Here is a 23,543-nt window from a genome sequence, read left to right as displayed (position 1 = left end):
AGTAAAATATACATAGTAAATACTTTACATAGGACATTTCATAATTCTTTTATTTTATTTCATAACCAACGTTGAACAACAGTCAACCCAATTCTGAGTTTAAAACTATCAATGTTCAACTCCGTGGCGTTGTAATTTTGAACCCAACCTAGAAGCCAAGGGAACTCCTAGATAAAGCATTGGGACATGCTTACTGGAGGACATTTCGATGGAATTAACCCGCATTTGCGTTACATGGAAAGGGAAACCACGAAACCCACCCACGATTAGCCCGACGGTAAGGAGGTTCTAACCTATGTTCAGTCTACCACTATGGATATATTACATCGGCACTGAGGTCAGTGCGAGCCGGGAGAAGAGTTCGTATCAACCTGCCACCGCTGGGATTCAAACCTAGGTCACTTCATTGGCAGGTGAACGCTCTATCCCGTATTAGCATTAATTATAATTTAATAAATAATAAAATAAATAATAAAATTAATAATTAATGCTATTTTAAAAGAAATCATTTAATATTTACAATAACGATTGATTAATAAAATCACATTTATATAGTTGGGAAATACAAAACGAAATTTGACGCATCCCCACGCTGCGTACGACATCGAGTTATAGCTGAAAGAAAATATTTACAACTCTTACGTGAAAGTTAAAACTCTTTTCAAAAGTTGGGTGCTAGGCTGGACTTATTGAAATGATTGAATATAAAGATTTAATTTAAATTTTAGGTAAAAGATATCGTAGTACTTAATATAGCCAAGCATTCACTAATTTATTAATTTTCCTCATCTCTTGGAACTACTATGATTGTCTACGAAATTGCGTTTTCTATTAAACTTAGATGCTTTGTTTAATCAACTTACTTACGTGAAAAATGTTTTTATTCTGGTGATCATTCTGATTATATTTATTTTTAATATAGCCAAGCTTCCACTAATTTATTAATTTTCCTCATAGCTTGGAACTACTGTGATTGTCTACGAAATTGTGTTTTCTGTTAAACTTAGATGTTTTGTTTAATCAACTAACTTATTTGAAAGTTGTTTTACGTTTATGATTATTCTGGTGATCATTCTGATTATATTTATTCTTAATATAGCCAAGTTTCCACTAATTTATTAATTTTCCTCATCTCTTTGAACTACTGTAATTGTCTACGAAATTTACAAAATATTTAAATTTAGCTTGTTAATTGTAATCGTGCTAACTGAGAAGCCTTATAATGAATGTCATGATATCTTAAATAATTTTTGTATGCAGTTGAAAATGATAATTGGAGAAAAACAATTAATCCCGACAGAAAATTCAAAAATCATGCAGACACATGATTCTTATTTTAAATTCAAGTAATCTTTATAAAAACGTTTCACGCTGGTTTAAAACGTTAAACTTGAGCTTTGTCTACTCCAAAATAGATTATATGCTTAACATTTTTATACAAAGAGTTTCCAATGAAAATTCAAAAATATGTTTCATTAATAAGAAATTAAATTCACATATTAAAATAAAAAATTGCAATCTGAATTATTAAAAAAAAAATAAGTGAAACAATTTCTTAATTAAATTAGCAGAAAAAAGAAGGTATTTTTATTGTGATACAAAAACTCACAAAACCAGTTACAAATGATTAAAAAGTAAATAATATTTTGTCTACCTCAAACAGTTAAAAGTCATAAGAGTCTAAGTATTTAGCGAACGCACTCTCACTTCTATCCCTATAATCAAGTGATGATATGGGGGCGGAAATATATTCACAATCAATCCCGGAACTACCACTAAGTTCCAGAATTAATGAAACAGGAAAGGGTTGGGAGGGAGTTACGGCTCCCAACAACACTCCCTCACTTCCACTACATACAACACCCTCCTCTTCACCCCCATGCAAAGCGGCCGGATATTGCTGCAATCCGGGAGTCCCCCCATGAAAATCAACACAGTGCACGGTATTGTGTCCGGCAGAGTCCATTAGTCCCAATCAATTGCCCCCCTCTGGCATTGTATCTAGCTCCCCTTCTCTAGGTTTGATTCTACCCCCAAAAGATCAGAGGGGGATGGATAAATTAGATGGGTGACGCAACAGATGCCTTAACCAATCAGGATGAGATCAGCCCGAGAAAAAGGGAGTACACGCAATACTCCAATTACGTTTTTTTTTTTTTTTTTTTACTCCCTCATCCTTTTTGCTCTCAACTTGGGATTCGGTCTATTATCTATATAAAAGGAAACTAAAAGGGGAAATAAAGCATATGAGTAAAAAATATACTTTTAGTATTGTGCCCGATTCTTCATTCATTTGATAAGTTATTCTTTATTCATTTTGTAATCATTTTATAACATTTGATAAAATATTTATAATTGCAACGACCACTATTAAAATAGAATTTTTTTTTAAATCTTCGTCCAAAACTAAGTCAAAAAGTAGACACAACAAATTAACCTGTTAACTGGGTATGACGAAATATTTGACTATACACGAATTACTATTGCAATGACCATGACGAAATTTTTCGTCATGAAAATTTGAAGTGTGATGATATTACAGGATAGTATTCACGCAAGTTATAACAAAAATGCTATAGAAATCTAATAAATCACCGGCGAAGAAGGCGGGACTAAAGGATTGAAACATCTTTTATTTCTGGAGAAAAAAAGAAAAAGTAGAAGAAACATAAAAAAGTATTTAAAAGAAACAACTGCAAGTTTTTATCTGTTACCGATTTTGATGTTTTTCATTTGGATTTACTCACTAGTAATTAGTCGGATTTCGAGAGAATTTTGGTTTTTTTCTCACTTAAATATGAAAACAGTACAACTATAGAATTAACGTAATAGAAGGTTTTATTTCGATTTCAAATTATGCAAAATAAATTAAAATAAACAAAAGAAAGAAAATTAAATAAAAAAAAAACCAGATTTGTTATTGTATTAAAACTGCTAGTGATAATTTTTTTAACGGTTGAACTGTCTTTAAAACATTACTGATATAAACTATCATTACAAATGCTTAAAAAATGAATTAAAAGTTATCACTAATAAAGTAAAAACTTATATCTTTAAAAAAAATAATTAAAAAATTAAGTACATTATTTCGCGACAGTAACGTCTTTTTGACCTTTAAAGTAACAGAAAAAAAAAAATCTATAATAATAATAAAATAAAAAAAAATATTAACTTTCAACCCCACCCGCGCAACCTGCTAAGAATAAATCCGAAAAACCCGCAGAATTTTCCCCTTCACCGTGAAATGATCCCTTTCCCCTTTCTTATTTATTCCCCAATACCTTCCCCATCTCCGATCTCATTCACGGACACTTTTTAATACAGGTAGGTATCAAAACTTACAACTGATATCCAATAATAAAAAAAGGGATTTTTAAAGGTGGGGGGAGAGAACGATGGAAAAAAAGTTGCTCGTCCAGGCGAGTCAGTGAGCGAAAAGCGTGAGAAATGTTCTCCGCTCAGCGGAAGTAGTGCCCAGCCTCGGGGGTTCACACTTCCGGCGGGATCCACAAGCTTCCCTGCAAAAGGTCACATTCAAAACTCCCCTAAAAAGATTTTTTTTTTATTATTATAAACCTTCAAAACACTCAAAATGAATAAGGATGTTTAGAAAAAGAAATTTTTTTTTTCGATTGAAGATACTGATGTAGGTGTCAAATAGAGATAATTCACAGGATTGTTACGTAAACAATTGATACTAACTCAAAATTTTACAATAAATAAAATGAGAAATAAATTGTCTTAAGTTTAGCTAAATTATTATTATTTAATAGTTTTCGATGCCTTTGAAGTTAATTAGCAGATCAGTATACTCATTTAAACTACTCGCGTCATAGCGCTCGCACTCTAGGCATTTCAATAGAATCAAGGTATAGAAAGCGATGTCCTTTGATATTGAATGAGATCGAGGCAAATATTTTAGTTATAAGCTTGATTACGGTCGGGATACTCTGGTTGGTAGGGCGCTGGACTCCCGTTCGTGCAAACGGGGCGGCCGAAGACTCCTCGTGTAGTGAATGATGCACGTTAAATCTGTCGGGTCACAAAGTCTTCCATGTTCCCATAACAAATTACGCCGCTAGGGGTACTGAATAGGAGATTGATTGTTCTCCGGTTCAGGTCAAAATTACGATCTGTGGATGAATGATTGGAAGTATGAATGCTGCTGCTTGTCTAGACTTTAATTTAAAATTTTGCTCCACCGGAAAAAAGTTATTTTAGTTGTGTATTTTTGTGGTGCATAAGAAAAAAAAAACTTCTCTATTCTATCAACCTTGCTTTTCGAAAATTAATGCAGATACTTATATTACTCAATAAGGTGCTGAATCTCCAGAAATAGAGAAAACAAAAAAAGAGTTGTTTCCACATTCCGAACCAGGACACCAAAGAAGTTTTCGTCTGGGTGGTGGAATTGAGAGGTTTGGACAATTTGGAATAAAAATCACTATATGATAAATAAACAATTACCACATCAGCATACGCTTCTACAGAATAATTTTTTCTCATGTGAGTTAGAATTTAGGAACAATTCGAATAAATTTAAACCACACTATAATCAAAGCATGATCGTGTTGCTTTATTATCCGGTTTTGGGACTGTTTAAAATTGTAATACCATTAGTAGGACAATTTCAAAGACCACACACGATTTTCTGGTCTCCACCTTTCGAAAATTGACGCGATTTACATTGCCTCGTCTTTCTCAACGCACCTGTCTATTTCCTCCCCCATTGGAACAGGAAAGATGTTCAGGTAAGAATAAAAGATAGATATAGATAAAAAAAAATTTCAGAGGTAATAATCAAATTTCAGCAAAAGAAGATTTAAGACTACTGTTAGAAATTTTAAAGCTACTGTTAGGAAAATAGTGCAAATTAAACAATTTTTGACAATAAAGCAGTTTAGTTTATAACCCTTTGATTCAGAATTTTTATGAAACACATTTTTTTTAATTATTTTGTATTAATTTAGGTCAAAATAAGTGAAAAATATTATCTCTAGCATTTTAATAGTTTATGGTTATAAAATACAGCATGAAGCACTAGGATCATCTTCTGCGTTAAAGGTAAAATGTTCAAAACATGGCTCCCTTCTAAACAATAATTTTTCAAATTTGCACTAATTTAGATTTAGAAGAATTCATCATCGAAATTTTTTCAGTTTGCAAAATCAATTATTGTATTTCGAATATAAATGAAAAAAAAAAAAAAAAAACTCAACTGGATTTTATGTTTTAGTACAAATATATTTCTGATAATCCATTTTTTTGCTTGTAATTAGAGCGCCAGAAGAAAATATATATATATATATATATATATATATATAATATGCGGTGTATCCACACCGATATTTTTTAGTATAGTAGTAGTGAGAGAAGCATGATTAAAGAGTCCAGATTGTGCATAATCTTCTTTTATTAAGTTGCGATGGCGAAATAGCAGTTTAACCCCTCTCCAAAGCGGGAGAGGGGGAACAGATATCCCGTCTAAGCTGACGGATTTTATTATAGCAAGATAATCAACAAAAAGCCACGCAAAATTTAGCGCTCTGCATTTTATAGGATGTTTAAACAGTGTGAAGAGGTCCCAGTCATATGCTTTTTCTGTATTCTTACGCTTCATCAATTTATTTATTACTCAAAGCAAATCGTTTAATCTTTCCTTATATGGAAGTGAAAGTTCTTAAAATAACTTCTCTTTTGAAGTATTAATCTAATTATTATTCATTGGCATGTTTTTAGCCTTGAAGTCCCAAAATAGAATTTCTACCCTTATCTTTTACTAAAGATATTTTATGAAAACGAATGAAGTTTTAATGCTTTTATTAATACAAAAGTATTTAATTTTTGTATTACATATATATATATATATATATATATATATATATATATATATATATATATATATATATATATATATATATATATATATATATATATATATATATACAGTAGAACCCGTTTAAGAAGTTTTTCAAGGGAGTGGAAAGAAACGACTTATTAAACGGGAAAACTTATTAAACGGTGAAACTTAAAAACACATTAATAAAAAACTAAAAAATTTGAAATTGTGTAACTTATATTAAATTCTCAGCCTAATGAAATAAATATTGAATTTTAATATTCATTTAGAAAAAAAATTGCTAATAAATAAAAACAAAGTAACCTACTTTATTTTTTGTTTCATACAATGTAATATACGTTGTTACAATAATTGACTAGATTTCTGTGAGAAAAAATCGTGTAAAGTGGTTTGTTTTTGTCTTTTCTCACCTACCTTTAAGTGAAAATTGTCCAACTGCTGTAAAAATTTAAACATTTCCGGGGGTACATTTTCAACAGTGTAAATAAATTTCCTAAAAGTATCCAGCCCTTTCCTGGCATCAGAGAAAAGCTAGGTGGTTTAGCAATATCTTCTTCAGTTTCACTGAATTCTTCTGTATCATTTGTAACATCACAAATATCCTCTAATGTCAGCATATCACAAGGTAAAATTTCGTCGTCAACGGATACATATTCTTCAAACGATGCTGTGAAATTAAATTTATTTTTGAATGACTTCCAATCATTAACAAAATTTACGTTTGTTTCTTCGTCTTCATCTGATATTTCATATTCAGCTTCTAAGAGATATTCTTCAGTTGTATCTCCGTCAGAGAATCCAGCTTTCCGAAAACAGTTAGCAATGGCAGATGGTGTTATTAATTCCCATGCTGATACAATTAACTCAATCGCTTCTAACATATTGACTTTTTTTAGCTCTCCAGTATTTTCAAGTCCTTCCAGCATCCGTTTCACAAGTCGCATTTTATAATGCTGCTTAAATACCTTAATAACTCCCTGATCCATTGGTTGTAGAACAGAAGTAGAATTTGGTGGTAAGAACTGCAACTTGATGTTAGTGTACTTATTCTCCTTGGAATGAGCAGCGCAGTTGTCTACGAAGATTATGATGTTTCGTTTTTCTTTTCGCATCTTACTGTCTAATTTTTTCAAATACGTTTCAAAAATTTTAATTGTCATCCAGGATTTTTGATTACTGTCATAATCACAAGGCAGTGACTTAACATTTCGAAAGCATCTTGGTTTTTTCGATTTACCGATAACTAAAATCGGTAATTTTTCTATACCATTCATACTGGCCCCAACTAAAATTGTCAAACGTTCTTTACTGTTTTTTCCGCCATGACAGGGTTCACCTTTAAAGGCAAAAGTTTTATCTGGTAAAAGATTGAAAAACAGTCCACATTCATCCATGTTAAAAATGTTCTTTGGTTGATACCCTGAAATAATTTCAGGTAATTTAGCTTTCCATTCTTCAGCTTCTTGTAAATCAACGCTGTTACAATCTCCTTTAATTGTTTTATAAACTAGACCAGCTCTTTTTTTCATCCGATCAATCCATCCATTGGAAGGCGTAAAATCAACATTCAATTTCTCCGCAATCTCTAATGCTTTTCCTCTAAGAAGAGTTCCGTTGACAGGTATGTTGGCGGATCTTGCTTGTTTAAACCATATCATCAGTTTCTCTTCAATATTTTCGTATTTTCCTTTCTTCACTTTTTTTACTTTCTGGGATGCACCGGAACAAGAGGAGTTTAAGATGATATCTTTCTTAGCAATAATGCCATTTAACGTAGTAACAGGAAGATCTAAATTTTTTGCTATTTGAACTCGTGTTAATTGAGGATAGCTGTCAACAGCTTTTAAAATTTTTACTTTGTCATCAATAGATAGAGCTTTACGCTTAATGCCTTTACAGGACATTTTCCACAAAAATCAAACTTTTTACGATGATTTTTAAGATAACATAAGCGCCTACACTAAGAAAATTTCCAACGAAATGCTGCTAAATGTTTAGATGTATCTTTCTCTTCAGTTATTGAATGGGTGTGGACAGCAGTGAAGTTCGTGAGTCACCAGGCTATTCATTTAAGGTGGACACAATGACAAAGCTATTCCCTACATTCTTATCAGTTTCATAGTTCATCTAAAGGTTCACATTCCTTTGCTCACACCTGTTCCTGATAAGTCACCTTTCTTTGTAACAAAGGAGTGATGAAGGTCAGTGGTCAGTACCCATACATGTGTTTGTAAGGGCAAGTTAAAACTAAATAAGACATTTTAAATAAAATTTTAAAAAATTGAAATTAGGAGTGGAAACTTCTTAAACGGGAAAAAAACTTATTATAAAAGTAAATTTAACATTATGGTAATTGGTTTTTTTAAAAAATAACTTCTTACGCGGGAAAACTTCTTAAAAGGGAACTTTTTAAGCGGGTTCCACTGTATATATATATATATATATATAAGGGACGCCGGTGTGCCATCTGCTTCAAAGGGTTAATCTTTGGGTTCTTTGTATCAAAATATGATGCAGCGGCAAATTTTAGAGACTGCTCAAAATAGACCTTACCTTTTTAATACTCAAATTGATTGAATGGTTATTTGTTTAGTAGGTCGGTTGTTAGTTGCTCATCAAAAGTTAAATACCAGATAATTTTATTCCAGTTTCTTTTTAATTGTTAATTGTTAGAAATATGTTTTGTTTTAATTTCGGATGCGTAAATAAATAAATATACGATACATTTTTTTTTACTTAAAAAATTAATTTTTATCTGTGAATCGTACAGTAGGATAACAATCAATTATTTTAATTGCTAATTTTCTTCAAAGACAAACCTCTTTCAGTGTGATACGGTTTAACTGAAAAGAATAACTCAATTTTAGACAAATGGTGGCAGTAACAAACCACCATTTGTTATGCTAAGTAACGAACACTAAACCACTGCAGTAACATTGAAATGAATTTCTCCCATAACAATTTTAGAAGTTCAAAAGTTGTCCTTTTCTTAACACCGCGTACACCAACTATTCGCAATTGTGTAAGTCTACAAAACAATGGTGTATATACACATAAATCAAAAGCCCCGCGAAATCAAGAAAAACGGCTCAGTTGCGAAAGAATTAACGTCCAATGCCCTCTAATCAACGTAATTCATATTTAAATGAAAATAAAGTGTTTTGGCGACGGAATGTTCAACTATTTCATAATGCCAAGTTCAGTGAGGCAAATCTAGAGAGGTATTTCAGCCTGCCGCAATCCTTGCAACACGCAAAAGAATTGATGCAAAGGCTCGCCAGGGTGAATAATTTTCTCGTAAATTTGGCAAGGTTTGGACAAACACCTCAGATTTTCGTTGCGAAGAAATTAAAGGACGAACAATAAGAATGAGTTAGTTGCGACTTCCCATATGGTAGGGGAAGAATTTCATAATAGGGTTTAAAAAAAAAAAAAAAAAAAAAAAAAAAAAGAATCACGAATTTGTACTGGTTTGATGAGAATTTTCACTTCTTTGTCGGTGATTCAAATTAATAAACAAGAAAAAAATTATGACTTCCTCCAGAATGATCAAGTTTTGGGATGAGTTTATTACGACACAACTTTGCGCCAACTAACTCGAGAGTAAATTCACGATTTCATCACACTTTGATCCAAATTGCGCCAGAACGAAGATTCAAGGCTGTGCATTTTATTTTCTAAAGTACTTTGCGATTTACACATCAGTTTAATGTAGTGTAGAAATTGTTAAAACATTAGCATTTGAAAAAGACATTCGTCTGGCAGTAACGTTTTGCTAAGCTTAAAGAACTTATCAAATTGTTTAGCTACATCGAATATGACAGTCACTAAACAATCCTGTACAATAGATATATCATAATTATCATGATCAAACTTTCGGAGCACTGATAATCATTTTGAACTAATGGGAATTTGAACTACAAAAAGTCTGTCTTTTGCTTCCCACACAACCCCCCCCCCCCCTAATAAAAATTGGAGAATTGAATGTAAATATCTGAGTACTCGTTATTAACTTTTCCGTACCCGCGTACGGCTTTACAATTAAATGTATCTTCGACGCGATTTTAGAATGTAAGCGATGGTAGTGTATCACTCATACATAGGACAACGTAGCTTGAGGAGGACATGTTATGCTTGCTAACTAAATACCCATAAAAGGAAACAACTCTGGATTATATGTAATTGAGAGTTGAATATGTTTTGTCTTCTTTATCATTACATACCTAGCAGTGCCCAAAATGGCTAAGACAAGGCTAAGATTACATTAGACAAGGCTAACCATAAACAGTTATGGTGAAAATGCGACACGGCAACACCTGAGCTTTCTGCTTTTTCAAGTTCATTTCAAGTGTTCTTGCCGTGTATAAGATCTATAACAGGTTTATAGGTACGAATCTACGGTTCCAAGATATGTTTTGTGTTATATGTTTTAGCTTTTTCATCATTACATACCTAGCCGTGCCCAAAACTGCTAAAACATTTGGCCAGGATAACCATTAACAGTTTTGGTGAAAATGCCATGTTACTTTGACCTCGGACGGGCGACATCTGAGCTTTCTGTCATTTCAAGTGTTCCTGTCGTGTATAAGATATATAACATGTTTATAGATTCAAATCTACGGTTCCAAGATACGTTTTGTGTTATATGTTTTAGCTTTTTCATCATTACATACCTAGCCGTGCCCAAAACTGCTAAAACATTTGGCCAGGATAACCATTAACAGTTTTGGTGAAAATGCCATGTTACTTTCACCTCGGACGGGCGACATCTGAGCTTTCTGTCATTTCAAGTGTCCCTGCCGTGTACAAGATCTATAACATGTTTATAGGTTCGAATCTACGGTTCCAAGGTATGTTTTGTATTATACGTTTTATCTTCTTTATCATTACATACCTAGCCGTGCATAAAACTGCTAAAACATTTGGCAAGGATAACCATTAACAGTTTTAGTGAAAATGCCATGTTATCTTGACCTTGTACAGGCAACATCCGAGCATTCAGCCATTAACTATTTCAAGTGTATTTTGCAGTGTATAAGATCTATAACAGGCTCATAGGTTCGAATCTACGGTTCCTTGGCCTTAACCTAGGCCTGAAAATTTAAATTTTCAGTTAGTAGTCAGTGGCCATCAGGCTCTAACAACTTAATAGCAACTTCTTCCCAAACCTGATGAGTCGGTGACCATATCGATCTGTCCTTTTCATTTAATAGCCATTTTTTGCAATCTTTTTTTAGCACAGATTATATTATGTTTTTTTTTAAGAAAATATGTCAGAAAACATCTACAGTTATGAAAAGTTGATTCACCAAAAATAATATAAATATATGACAAAATCAAGTTAAACATACTGACTTTAAAGAATTTTATTTAAAAATATTTGGGAGGTAAAATACATTCAATGTAAACATTAAAACTTTGAAATATTTCAATTCTTAAGAAATTATTCGTCCTCAGGAATCTTTCCACCACAAATTGATGGATCAAAATTTTGAATAGAGTCTTTCTATAAATAAATTTTCGAATAAGGGCTTGTGTTAGTATTAAGAACACCAGTACTAAATTTCCATATCTCCCCCTTACAAAACAAAGAAATATATAGCTGTCATTAAAATTTATGCAGACACTAAATGTTTCTTACTTTTCCAAAAAATTTTGAAAATGTGCAATTGAATGCATTGAAAAAAATAATAAAACCTTCAAAACATATCTAAGTCTAGACAGATTCCGAAATGACTAGAAAATTTTCCATGCATGGTTAAGTTTAGTTTATTTGTTTATTTCAAATCGCGGTCTATAGAGTTATTGCGTGACTTAACAATAGTTACTCTTGAAATGGTTTCGCTATTATACTGATTTAAAAAAAAGAAACAGGGAAAAAAAAAGGAGAGAAAACAAAACATGGAGGCTTACCCATGGTGGGGGTGGCCCATATGGGGCCTATTCATCGTTTGATGCATAGTTAAATTTTGTGGGATTTACTTCTTCCGGCCCCTCTGATGACGTAACAGTAGAAGCCGGCACCAATTTTCACACCAAGCCAAAAGTCCTGTAAAAAAAAAAGTTAACCTAAATTAATATCATTTTGAGAAATTCATATATGAAACATTAATCGAAACTTCTTATGAAATTATTAATAACTACTCAAAATTTTGTGAATGGAAATGGTTTCGGAATTTGTAACTCATTGCCTAAAATTTTCTGTTTTTAAGCATCTGTTAAGCTCATATAAGTAGACATGAATTTTTACCTTGAAATCTGGCTCTTTTTGTCAGGGTACTGATTTTTGAGGGGGGGAAAAAACTTATCCATAGACAATTCCATAGAAGCTCAAATATGGGCTGAGAAATGGTTCTCATTTCATTCAGATATAGTCAAACTCAATGAGTGAGAGTACTAATTTAACAAGATCCCGGATGTAGGGAGGAGTTAATAACCAAGAAATTCTTGAAAATTTTATTTGATCCATCCGGGGAAAAAATTTATTAATGTGTAGTTAATTCATTTCCTTCAACAGGATTCAAAAACAGTAACTCACAAGAAAACCCAACCATACTTATTTTATTTCGACTTGGAATAAAAGATCTATTTATCGTCGTAATATAATGGATATGGTTGGAGTCTCCTTAACTAACAAAATAGGAGTGTGAATTGTTATTGTTTCATAATAAAGATAACACTAATAATATAGTTGACACAAAACATCACTTAAATAATCATAATATAATGTGTCCCATTGCTGTCGGATTTAGAGGCAAATTTTTATGGTATTTCTCTCAGTGTATGTACTACCATAAATCCCGATTATTTTTGCACAAAGTTGCATGGCCCAACTGCACAAAGTTGCAGTTGCATGGTCTAAAATACATCATATAAGAACACAAATATACCGTGAAACGATCACATGGCTCGGAGATTCATCCATGTCCTATATTACGTTACTGAAATTTTTTGGAAGAGTAAGCAAGGTGCGTAGCCAAATTATTCAAGAAAAAATGGTTGGTTGGTGTCGTATCCTCTGTAGAATCATATTTCATGGTGTGCTTGAATCTTTTAAGCACTTTTCAAGCACTCAAAAGCACTCAAGCACTTTTCAAGCACCTTTTAAGCACTTTTCAAGCACTCAAGTAATATTTTTAAGCACTTCACTTTTTAAAAACGCTAAGCACCCTGGTAAGGTGTAGTTCTGAGAAAAAGAACAAACAGGGTGATCCCTAATGGCTGCCCTATTTTTTTATACCTAGTCAAAAATTAAATTAAAAAAATTACGCAACTTAGGGGTCTCATATAATATATTCAAGGATGGAAGAAACAGAAACGCTACTGCAGTTTAAAGGACCATTAGTGAGGATTGCAGGATTGAAAACATTAATGTATGTTTGATTGCCGAAAAAAATCTGATGAGTTAAAAAGCGACTGTTAGAGACTTACAAATACTAAGAAACTGTTTTGACCTCAAAAATGAATCATTTCACCTTCTTTGCTAGTGATTTGATAGCATTAATTTCCTGTTTTTAAAATGTATACTTTTTTTTTAAATTTCATTTTTGAAATGGAATCTAATATATACACTAAGGGCAGCGATAATAGAACATCCTGTATCTTTGGATTTCATTTAAGTATTGTTTTTATCAATGAATGTCATCTTGAATCCTTGCTCAAAATGCTTAAGAACCGGTAGAACCCTTCTCACAATTCGACCAAAATAACATTCAATGCTCTAACCACATTAAAATTTGGCGCGCCTTTTGAAAAAAAAATATATAATTTTCTTAAAATAAATTTTTTAATGAATAACGGTTTGGAAAAATGTGTTCACATTCTCAGAGGAAATTATTAAGTCTTTTTCAAGTATACGAGGAAAAATGATAAATCTCCAGGAAGAGATTGAAAAGCCTTCACCAATCATGTGGGTGTCTCCCGCGGACAAGCAAATAAAAGTCGCTGCCAAACCTCGACTTTCAAACCACAGCATCATTATATTTAGAGCCATCGCCAAGAAACAGGCGTCGCCGAACTTGGCGGCATACTTCAGAAAGAGAGCCCAACATTTAAATCTTTGTCGTATTAAGAAATAAGTTTGTTTTCTGGCACAAGACTTTTACGCGAAGAGAGTTGAGCGAAAGAGGATGAGGATTTATAGTTGTTGACTCGCAGTCAGATTTATTTTCGCCTCCTATTTTTTGCCGAGAAAAAAAGTTCAAAAAAATACAAACTGAAGGAGTAGTAAGTTGTCCCCACGAAAAGAATTTTATCAATTTGGTAGTCGTAAAACACTCAGTGCCCAGCAGAAAGGTGGCTTCATTTTTTTTTTATTCCCTTCTTCAGCGATGCTCCATAAATTCGTTTTTGACCGTTATTTCCTGAACAAAAGTGGCAACAGTTATTGTGGAGATTTCTTGAGAGCTTTTCCAATTTTTTTTTTAGCCACTGCGACAAAATGTTTCTTTTTTTCTCTCTCCCCTTTTCTTATCGGATAGATATAGATTTAGAAATTCATAGCGAAAGTGTACCCCCGAGACAGCTTCGAAAATTTGATTTTTCTCAAAAAAGGACTTCGCCGAGTGATATTTATTGCATTTTAGCAAAATCGCCGACTTGTTATGAAATACATTGAAGTAAAGTTTTCACAGACAAGGGCATTGCTAGAAGTAAGATGCATCAAAGTCATGTTTAGTAGTAAGTGAATAATCATCTTACTACAACATGAAGATATCCAACAAAAACTCAACGAAATGAGTTTTTGACAAGTTAGTAAAATTTGTATAAAAGTTGTACGCACGTGTGAGAAAGCAATTTGTCTGGTAGGAATCAAATATTATTTTTTAAAAAACCGAAAAAAAAAAATAATGACGATTTTTTTTTAATAACATCATTTGAAAACATAATATCAACCAATCTTAAATTTTCAAGTCATAATTCTTTAAGAGGCTCTTCCTCTCTTGACCGAACTCAGGTTTCGAAGGGGTGGAGACGGGTAGGGAAGGGAAAATTCTAAATATGCATTTAATCCTTTTTATTTAATTTTCACAAATAAACTAACGTCGAATACTTACTCTATGTGACAGTATATTTCAATACATATTAAATACAAGACCGAAATAACATGAATGGCAGGGCGCTGGACTCACGCTTGTGAGAACGGGAGTTCGAATCCAGCCGGCCGTGTAGTAAATGGTGACTGGTGCACGTTAAATTTGTCGGGTCACAATTTCCCCCATGTTCCCATGACAAATCAATACCACTAGGGGTACTGAGTTGAAAATTCATCGTTCTCTGGTTCAGGTCAAAATAACGATCTGTGGATGAGTGAATGGATATATGAATGGGTCCGCCCTATAAATGAGTGTGACGTATGGGTGTAGCAGAAGTCGAATTCTTGGCCACAGATGGCGCTACTAGAAAAATTATTGATAAATATCTTTGTTTTTATGCAATTAACGTTAAAAAAAATATTTTTTTTAGCGTCCCTCAAATTGGTTTCATCAGTTCGAACTGCAATAAAATTAGATTTTAAAAGTTGAGAAGTGTGCAGTTTTAAATTACTGACTCAAAACCACAAATCGCATCACTTTATTGCTTTAAAAATTTGACAGAAAAAAATTTGTAAAAGCCCTTAAAATTATCAAACTCATATTTCTTCTAATCTAATAAAACAAACCTCTTTCTTTTCTACCTTTTTGAAAGGTATTGTGCTGTCTAAAAATACTATATCGTGAAAAATTTGTAAATTAGAAAAAGATAAGCAAGCCATACCGCGGTAGAAAATTTTCGTCGCAAATTCTCTTCCTCTTTTATTAATAATTTAAAATGTCGAATTAATTATTTTTCGAGAGATATGCGAATGTAAGCACTTTATTCAAAAAACAAAAACAAAAAACATTACAACTCGTGTCACAATCACACTTGTCCATATAAGTACATCAATTGTCACAGTTCTGCCCAACCCAGTGACGAAGAAACTCATAAATTCCTCCAATTTGACCTCAGTTTATTTATCTTGTTCTCAAGAGTATGGGGGTGCTCTAAAAATGGGAGGAGGTAAAGAAGGGTCGCGTCCCCTCCTTTTCTTCGAAGCACGTGCTACGGAATGCAGGGTTGACAGACTAAAAGCAGAGATACTTTGCCAAGAAACGCGCAAATTTTCGGCCAATTTAGCCGCCAAGCAAGCGTTAGATCTGCCTCTTCTACCATCATCCTTCCTGTTAGGGCGAACATAAATCTCCGATTGTTTAAAGCTCTAAGATTCTTTTTTTGCACCTCATTTTTTTTTTCTCAACTAAACACTTTACTTGCCTCGGTTACATTTCGCAGATGATCTTGGATGACGAATCAGTTACATTATTTACAGACGCAAGCTGCTTGTATAAAATGATAAGATGACAACCGCCATACAATTTATAGGAGACTAAATAGTTACGAAAGCCCAATGGGAATACTATTTTTTTATTTGAAGAAATAAATTTTAAAAAATATATGAAAAATAAAATGAAAATTCAAAATTTTAAAATTTAAAAAAAAAAAAAAATTGCGTTTAAAAAGTTTAATTTGTCTAGTAATCTTCGTTCGTTTGCGTTCACACTGCGATTTTGTTATTTAAGAATACATAATTCAAATAGTTATAATAGAATTAAAAATTTGTAGCAATCTTATTATTCTATTAACTATTATTAAACTAAATAATTATAAATTATCATAAACTTTTATGTTGTGAGTGAATTTATCGTTGGGCAAACGAGTTTCATAATTGTGTGCAAAAAGTTTTTAAATCTGTGTAAAAAGACGGTAAGGCACTTTTGAGAAAGGACATAATTTTGGAATTTCAAAAGCCGATAAATATATTTTTCGTTTTCAACTGTTTTTTATTTTATTATTTTTATATTAACTTTTTGTACAAAACAAAACCATTCATAGGAATTTCAAAAATTTCATTCCCGTTCTAAATTCGTTATTCACAAAGCAATGTAGAATACTCATTCGCTTATTATATACGGTTTCTTCGCAGGCTGATCAAAGTGGTCACCCACACGTTCACTGACCTCAACCAATTATGCTTGACATCGTTGATCTATAAGAAAACCGCGTCTTACGATCAGTCAGGCCATTGTGAACCCCACAAAAAAATTTGATGATCTAAGTGTTTTATTCTTTCAATGTTGGAAAGTTAAAGAATTTCTTCAAAACATTAAAAAACAACGATAATTAAAAGTATTTAAAAAAAAAAATTTACATTGTAAGGAGTACTTTTGACCCATATTGAAAAAGAAAAAGCATATTTTTTAATCTAGGCCTGCATATGATACAGTCTATTATTTTCTTTATTACAATTCTTGGCAATGAAGAAATAAAACTTTGAAAAATATCTAATGTCTATCTTTTATTTAAGATTTTTATGCGGAAAAGACATCTGAAAATGGCGCAAAACGTTAATATGTAGAAAAGCCACAGTTTAGAAAAATCAAAAGCGTTCGTGGTCTAATTTTTAAAATATTTAAAAACTTATTTCAATTCTGAATTATCTAGGCTCTAAAAATGGCTATATCTAGGTAAAAAATGAGAATAAGGTATTGATTATAATAATTTTCACCTAAGAGGAAAAATTATTCACAGCAAGATGGTATATATAGTTTAAAATTATAGCTTTGCTTTAGCGTAAGGGTATTTTTTTTAAAAAAAATCTTTCTTGACAAAAATTAGTTCAAAAAATAATAATTAAAAAAAAAGAAGAAAAATAATAATAATAATAATAATAAAAAAAAAAAAAAAAAAAACAGGTTTATATTTAGCCAAAGTTTAAAGAAACTCGCCAAAAGACGATAATCTCCTCAAATCATAAACCCAATTGCTTACGATTCCCAAACAGATTCAACAAGAAGAATGACACAAACAACAATTTTGCCGGCCCCCCTTCTCTAAGGGGACTTTCCTGAACTCTCTAGAACTCCCTGGGTAAAAGACTCCTTAAATTAGAAATCTAGCAGCTGAGAGGGCATGGGGGTCATGTTCGCAAAACAGGGCTAATTTGAGATAAAAGACTGCACCCCCTCCCACTGGAAATGTCTACTAATTTTTTCGGAATGAATGACCTCCCACTATGTTCATATTGAGCAGTGGTAAAATTGAAAGACAATTAATACAAATGACTCTGAAAATACATTAAAAAAGATTGAGTGTGTAAATACATCAAGATTTTTTTTTCGGTGGGTTTTTACGAATGGAATAGTAATGATTGTAGCGGAAAAGCTACCGAAAAAGGAAAGATAAGTAACATAAAATTGTATTAGCAGTTATACAATATGATTTTCAAGTGTATATAAAAATTTTATAATTATATAAATGTGTGAATCTACTATATTTTTTATTTAATTTACTAACAAAAATATTATATTATAATTAAATAATTATCAAATGTGACGTAAGCATAATTTTTGGAACTTGGTCTCCCTTCCTCCCTTGTCAGTAAAAACTCTCACCCCCCTTCTGATTTTTGTTTTAATTTTCATTTTCACAGCAATATTCTAATTTTAGCATTTTTTTAAAAAAAAATTTAGTAGAATATTCTAATGGAATTTTATGTTCAAAACTGTAACCACTGAAACTCTTCAAATTAATTTTTTCCAATTTTTTGTTTCCCTAAATTAATTTTTTTACACGTTTATTTATTTATTTTTGTTACATTTTGTATTTCGTTTCTTAAGAAAATTCCGAAAAATCAAGGAATTTTAAGGTCTGAAGTAAGCAGTACTCATACCTAACTTTCTCCTTGTCAACAAAAATAAGCAAATTGCAAAAAATAAGCAAATCCCAGCTCACATAAGATTTTAACAACCCCCAACTAATCAGTTTAACTCAAGACGTAAATAAATTATTTTCAACTTAGGTTGGTGTAAGTTAGAAATCAAATTGTCGCGGATAATATGACAGGCAGGAGATTTTTTTTTAAAAAAGTTTCATTTTCATAGTAGACGAAAAACTATAAAAGGGACATTTTTTTCACAAATAGGGATTTTATCCAATAGTTGCTACCAGCTTTATTCAAAATGCCAGTCTAAACGGACAACTGCTTAACTAAATTCAAATAAAAATGGAAAACATTTAATTTAAATCAGATTCAAAATGAAAATCTTTTTTTTTTTGAAAATTATATTTCAATTCAAAAACCATTTAAATAAACGCAATGACAAATGAAAAATCTATCACATTTTAAACCAAGATCTCCAAGCAATTACATGAACCTATTCATAACGTCAACAGTGATAATAATTAAAAGAAGAAAAGAAAAAAAAAGACACTGGATCGTGCCAAGTGTCAAAGCTGTTGAAAGGTAATTCAAACAACAAATTGGCGCTTATGTAATGACGACCCTAAACAACATCGCCAACATTCCGAAACAAGCAGTGAAGAAGGATTAGTAAACCGCAAAACACATCGGCTTTCCTGCCGGACATGCCGCCACCCATGCGTGGAGCGGCCGGATAAATCACTCGTCGCCCCCCAGTTCTCAACTCTCATATTATTACCACCACCAGGGTGGATGATATGAGGGGCGATTTCAGTTCTCCATGGTAGGGGGCGACATCAAACTAATAATTGATTCTTCTTGCGTCAGTTCCGTCATTATTAACTTCGCTCACCCGAAACAACAGAGAAAAACGGACGTCCATTTGCACCAATGGTTTTAAATTTTCTTCACTCCTGTAAGTTGAGTTCCATGTTATCATTATTATCATGAATTTTCTCGTAGAGATAAATTTCAGGACTTTGGGAAAAAATAGTTAAGGATTTGGATAAAGACACAGCCTTAAAATAAGCAAATCTGGTGATAAGCAAAACACAATTTTTAGGACTCCGAATGGTTTGTTATGGTACTCTGCAGTATCGTATTGCATTGCGTCTTAAAATAAAAATCTAGATTTCTTTATACAATCGTGTTTACATAAATGCAATGTTTGGACAAATGCAACTTGAAAAATTCGATATGACTTCTGAAAGTGCATATGCATAACTTTTTTATAAACAACGGAATCAGCTCAGTATAGAGAATAATGATCTAAATTTTTTCTTTCTAATTTATGGCTTTACAAAACTCATCGTTTGCTAGTTACATTTCTGAACTACGAATAGACTATGGTGTTTTACCATGGTGGCAACTGTTCATGCTCACGTTTTGACTTTCATATCCATGCGTTTCTATATGGACGAGACGATGGGGCTTGTACAAAAGAAAAGTTAAGTGGAAGGTCTTAAGTGACATTTAAAATAATAATAACAATAATAATGGAGTTACTCGAAGAAAGATCTTATTTAACATTTATTAACTTTGCTAAGTTGTTAAATCTCGAATAAGTCAGTGGATAAAGGTACTAAGTGATGGTCATTAAGTAGAAGAAGGTTCCTAGTGCATTTGATAACAAAATCCTTAGGAAACCTATTTATTGGTAGCAAATTAAAACTTTAAGAATGCGAACGGCTATGCCGCAAACAGTATGAGAATGTCAAGATTTACCGATTTTATTAATTGGAAGTTTGCAGACTGATGATACAGAATCGTCATTTACAATTGTCAACGAATAACCTTAAAAGCTAATTTACAAAAAATTTGCTTCCTAACTAATTTACACGGCATTTAGAGCATTCATTCACACTGCTCCTTTAAAACAAAATATCGCACTTCTTTTCATAAAAAAAAAACTTTTAAAGACCACAAAAATGAATTCTATGTTTATTTATTTTCTTAGAAGTAGCATTTGACATAATATAATACGTCAAATAAAGAAATATGTATGAGTTAAAAAATATGTTTAATTACAATTAACATTTTTTGAAATAGCCAAGCACAATAAATAAAAAATCAGGATATTTAATAATAAATCAATAAAAAACGCATTAATGAGTCACAATATATCAATGTGTTTAGATTTAAAGGGATAGTATTTTTTCCACTTTAGTACGAAGCTTTAATTCGACATGTATTAAAGGGAAGAGGCTTCAAGCGTTATTTTCGAAACACTTTACTATAATTTTTCATAAGAAACAGAATGCAAAGAACATATCGAAATATAGAACCGAAATTATTTATAAATTTGCCACCCTCTGAAAGAGAGATAAGTTCTAGAAGATGGGGATCAAATAGAAACAGAAGAATAGAAACGTCAGTCTCAGGCACCCTTCAACTCCCGAATCCTCTCATCTATAATTACGCAGATTGAGTTACGGAATATGTTCTCGGAAAGGAAGATGTACACCCTCGCGGAATTTTTGAGACCTCCGAAATAGTCATCAGCACGGGAATATGTCATAAATTCGAATGTGCTCGCAACACGGGAGAAAGTATTCGAAAACAAGGCCTTTCCTCCACAATCTATTTTGGATGCCAAGGGAGGACCCCTCAGAAGAAAAAAAAATCTTTCCTTCTCTCGGCACACGTGCGGCCCCGCAAATGCACTTAGAGCAAGAAAAACTCTTAAAAGGGGCCCCATCGCCGAGCTCACTGAGAGAGTGGAAAGGAGAAGGAAGAAAAAAAGTTGAGAATTTTTTGGAGAATTTGGAAGGCGACACAAAAACGTTTTAGGTCGAACTGGGGTCACATGTTGCATCCCGTGGGCCGTGAGAGGCAGGGCCAAAGAATATCTGTAAGTGACGACAGACTCTCATCGGCGAAATCTTATCCAAAAGATCCGACAAAAATAAGATACTTGGACGCCATTTTTGTGCAGAATTATGGCATCGATGTCGGTATTTGAGTATCGTATTATTGAACAATTCTTCCTACACTTTTTGAAAGGTAGGAGTGAATGTGACAATCGTCAATCCTTTAGGGACGTCCAAATTATTAATTACCTGGACATTCTAAGTTATGAGAAGCTCTAAGCGATGCAAAACGTATTACGCATCGCTAGAAAATGGATGCTAATAAAGATACTTTGACGCCATTTTTGAGCTGAGATCGAGAGAACATAGATTGATAAAACATATTAATTCCTCTACACATTTTTATGTTTAGAGTAAATGCGACTATCATCAACCACCAACCAGACACGTGCGTATTACGAATTACCTGAACATTCTAGATTTGCAAAAACTTGAAAAACGTTTTAAGTACCATTAGTGAAGCTACCATATTTAAGATCCGAGAGTTAAAATTTTTATTTTAATTTTAGTGCAGCATAAGATTACAAAACAGAAGCAATAAGATTCAAATGTATTAAATGAAAATGGTAACCTACTAATAAAAAATTCTGAACAAGAAGGGTTCGAGCAAGTAACCATAGGAGCGAAACAACTTGACAGAAGTTAGATGTTAGACATGAATTAGTTTAAAATGCATGAATTTTGATAAGCAGTGCGTCAAAAACAAGCCACATTTTAAGTCAGGCTCACACACATATCTAGTTAAAAAATTACTTTAATATTCAGTTATGAAGTGCATTCAATTCTAAGATCTATTTAGATTAGGCAGATTAATAGTTGAACAATTAAGGCATGTTAATTGCGTTTTTTTCCCCCAACAGATAAAATCCCTACTTAAATACTTTGTCTTTCATTTAAAGTTTTTTTTATTTTTGATCTTAATATTTATTATTTAGTTCGGTAGGAATATTTTTTTACATATATTGCAATTGCCATTATGAAAAATATTCCTACCGATTTTCGAGGCAAACTATTGATTTTATCGATGATTTAACATTCTTCTGCAACTGATGAATATTATAAATTAATATTTATAATTCGAAAATGAAAAAAAAAATTAAATTTCACTTAATTGTTATTTTTTTAAGATGAAATTTTTTTTTGGAGGAGTAAGCATAAACTTGAAAGGGAGTGACTACTTACTATTTCACGACTTGTATTTTACTTACTAATTAAAGAGATTAAACAACGTCGAAAAATGTACTTGCATAATTTAAAGCTGTAATTTAGAAATAAAATGCGTCTAAATAATTCTATACACGCGTTACTTCAATATATTTCTAAGACTATTTTTAAAAGAATAAACCTATAATAACGATTTTATTTCTTTGAGTCAAATTTAGATATCTAAAATTTGTGAACAAATATGGCGGACGCTATTGGGGCGTGTGAAAATAAAAGGGATTGAAAAAGAGAGAGAGAGAGAGCATCGCCTTGTCTATGTGCGTCTGTTTTTCCCACAACACTTGAGAGGCCCACTAAAGGTGGACTGCCGCCCGCGCAATGTGACGCAACTCCCCTCTCCTTTCTGGCGCATTTTTTAACTTATTTTTATCGAAACGAGGCCAAATTAGGAATGTAACTTTTTTCTCACAAATTCGAACTACAGAACTCTGAGAAAAATACTTACTAAATGACAAGCAAGAAAGAGTCCAGGTATCCCTACAATTTAAAGGGCCCACCGCTTTCGCTCAATGTATGATCTAACTGAACTATTTAATTTCACGAGAGAGATCATAAATCTACAAAATAAAATTTACCGATAAAAGTGGTATTAATTCAACAACAAATTAAAATGATTTATTGTGTTTTTGGCGAAACGTAGATGAAAAGTTAAGTTATTGAGATTTTGAAAGTTTTCAGTTCTCTCAGTTTACAAAAAAGAAAAAAAAATGTAGGTAATAATCGTCTCTTAACCTAGAACATTAATTTATTCCTTCAAATCAATAATGGTTAAAGCAGTTTTAAATTTAAAAAAATTCCTTACCTTTAC

At 32.3% G+C, this 23,543-nt stretch overlaps 1 protein-coding gene across 8 annotated transcripts in view; it reads right to left on the bottom strand.

Moving 5' to 3' along the window:
* Positions 1–23,543, bottom strand: part of LOC107437528 (zinc finger MIZ domain-containing protein 1) — a 152,411-nt gene that overhangs the window by 67,470 nt on the left and 61,398 nt on the right. For all 8 annotated transcript variants that reach the window (XM_071186682.2, XM_071186686.2, XM_016049595.4 and 5 more), the window contains one exon: positions 11,774–11,909. In XM_071186682.2, the coding sequence (XP_071042783.1) occupies positions 11,774–11,820 (47 nt within the window). In that variant the 5' untranslated portion in view covers positions 11,821–11,909. The remainder of the gene's footprint in view (positions 1–11,773; positions 11,910–23,543) is intronic.

Source organism: Parasteatoda tepidariorum, chromosome 9 (assembly GCF_982258835.1).
Source record: "Parasteatoda tepidariorum strain Cologne lab strain chromosome 9, Ptep-v5.0, whole genome shotgun sequence".
NCBI classification, from domain to species: Eukaryota; Metazoa; Arthropoda; class Arachnida; order Araneae; family Theridiidae; genus Parasteatoda; species Parasteatoda tepidariorum.
Note: the sequence above shows the minus strand (reverse complement) of the source record. Positions and strands in the feature narration are given on the sequence as shown.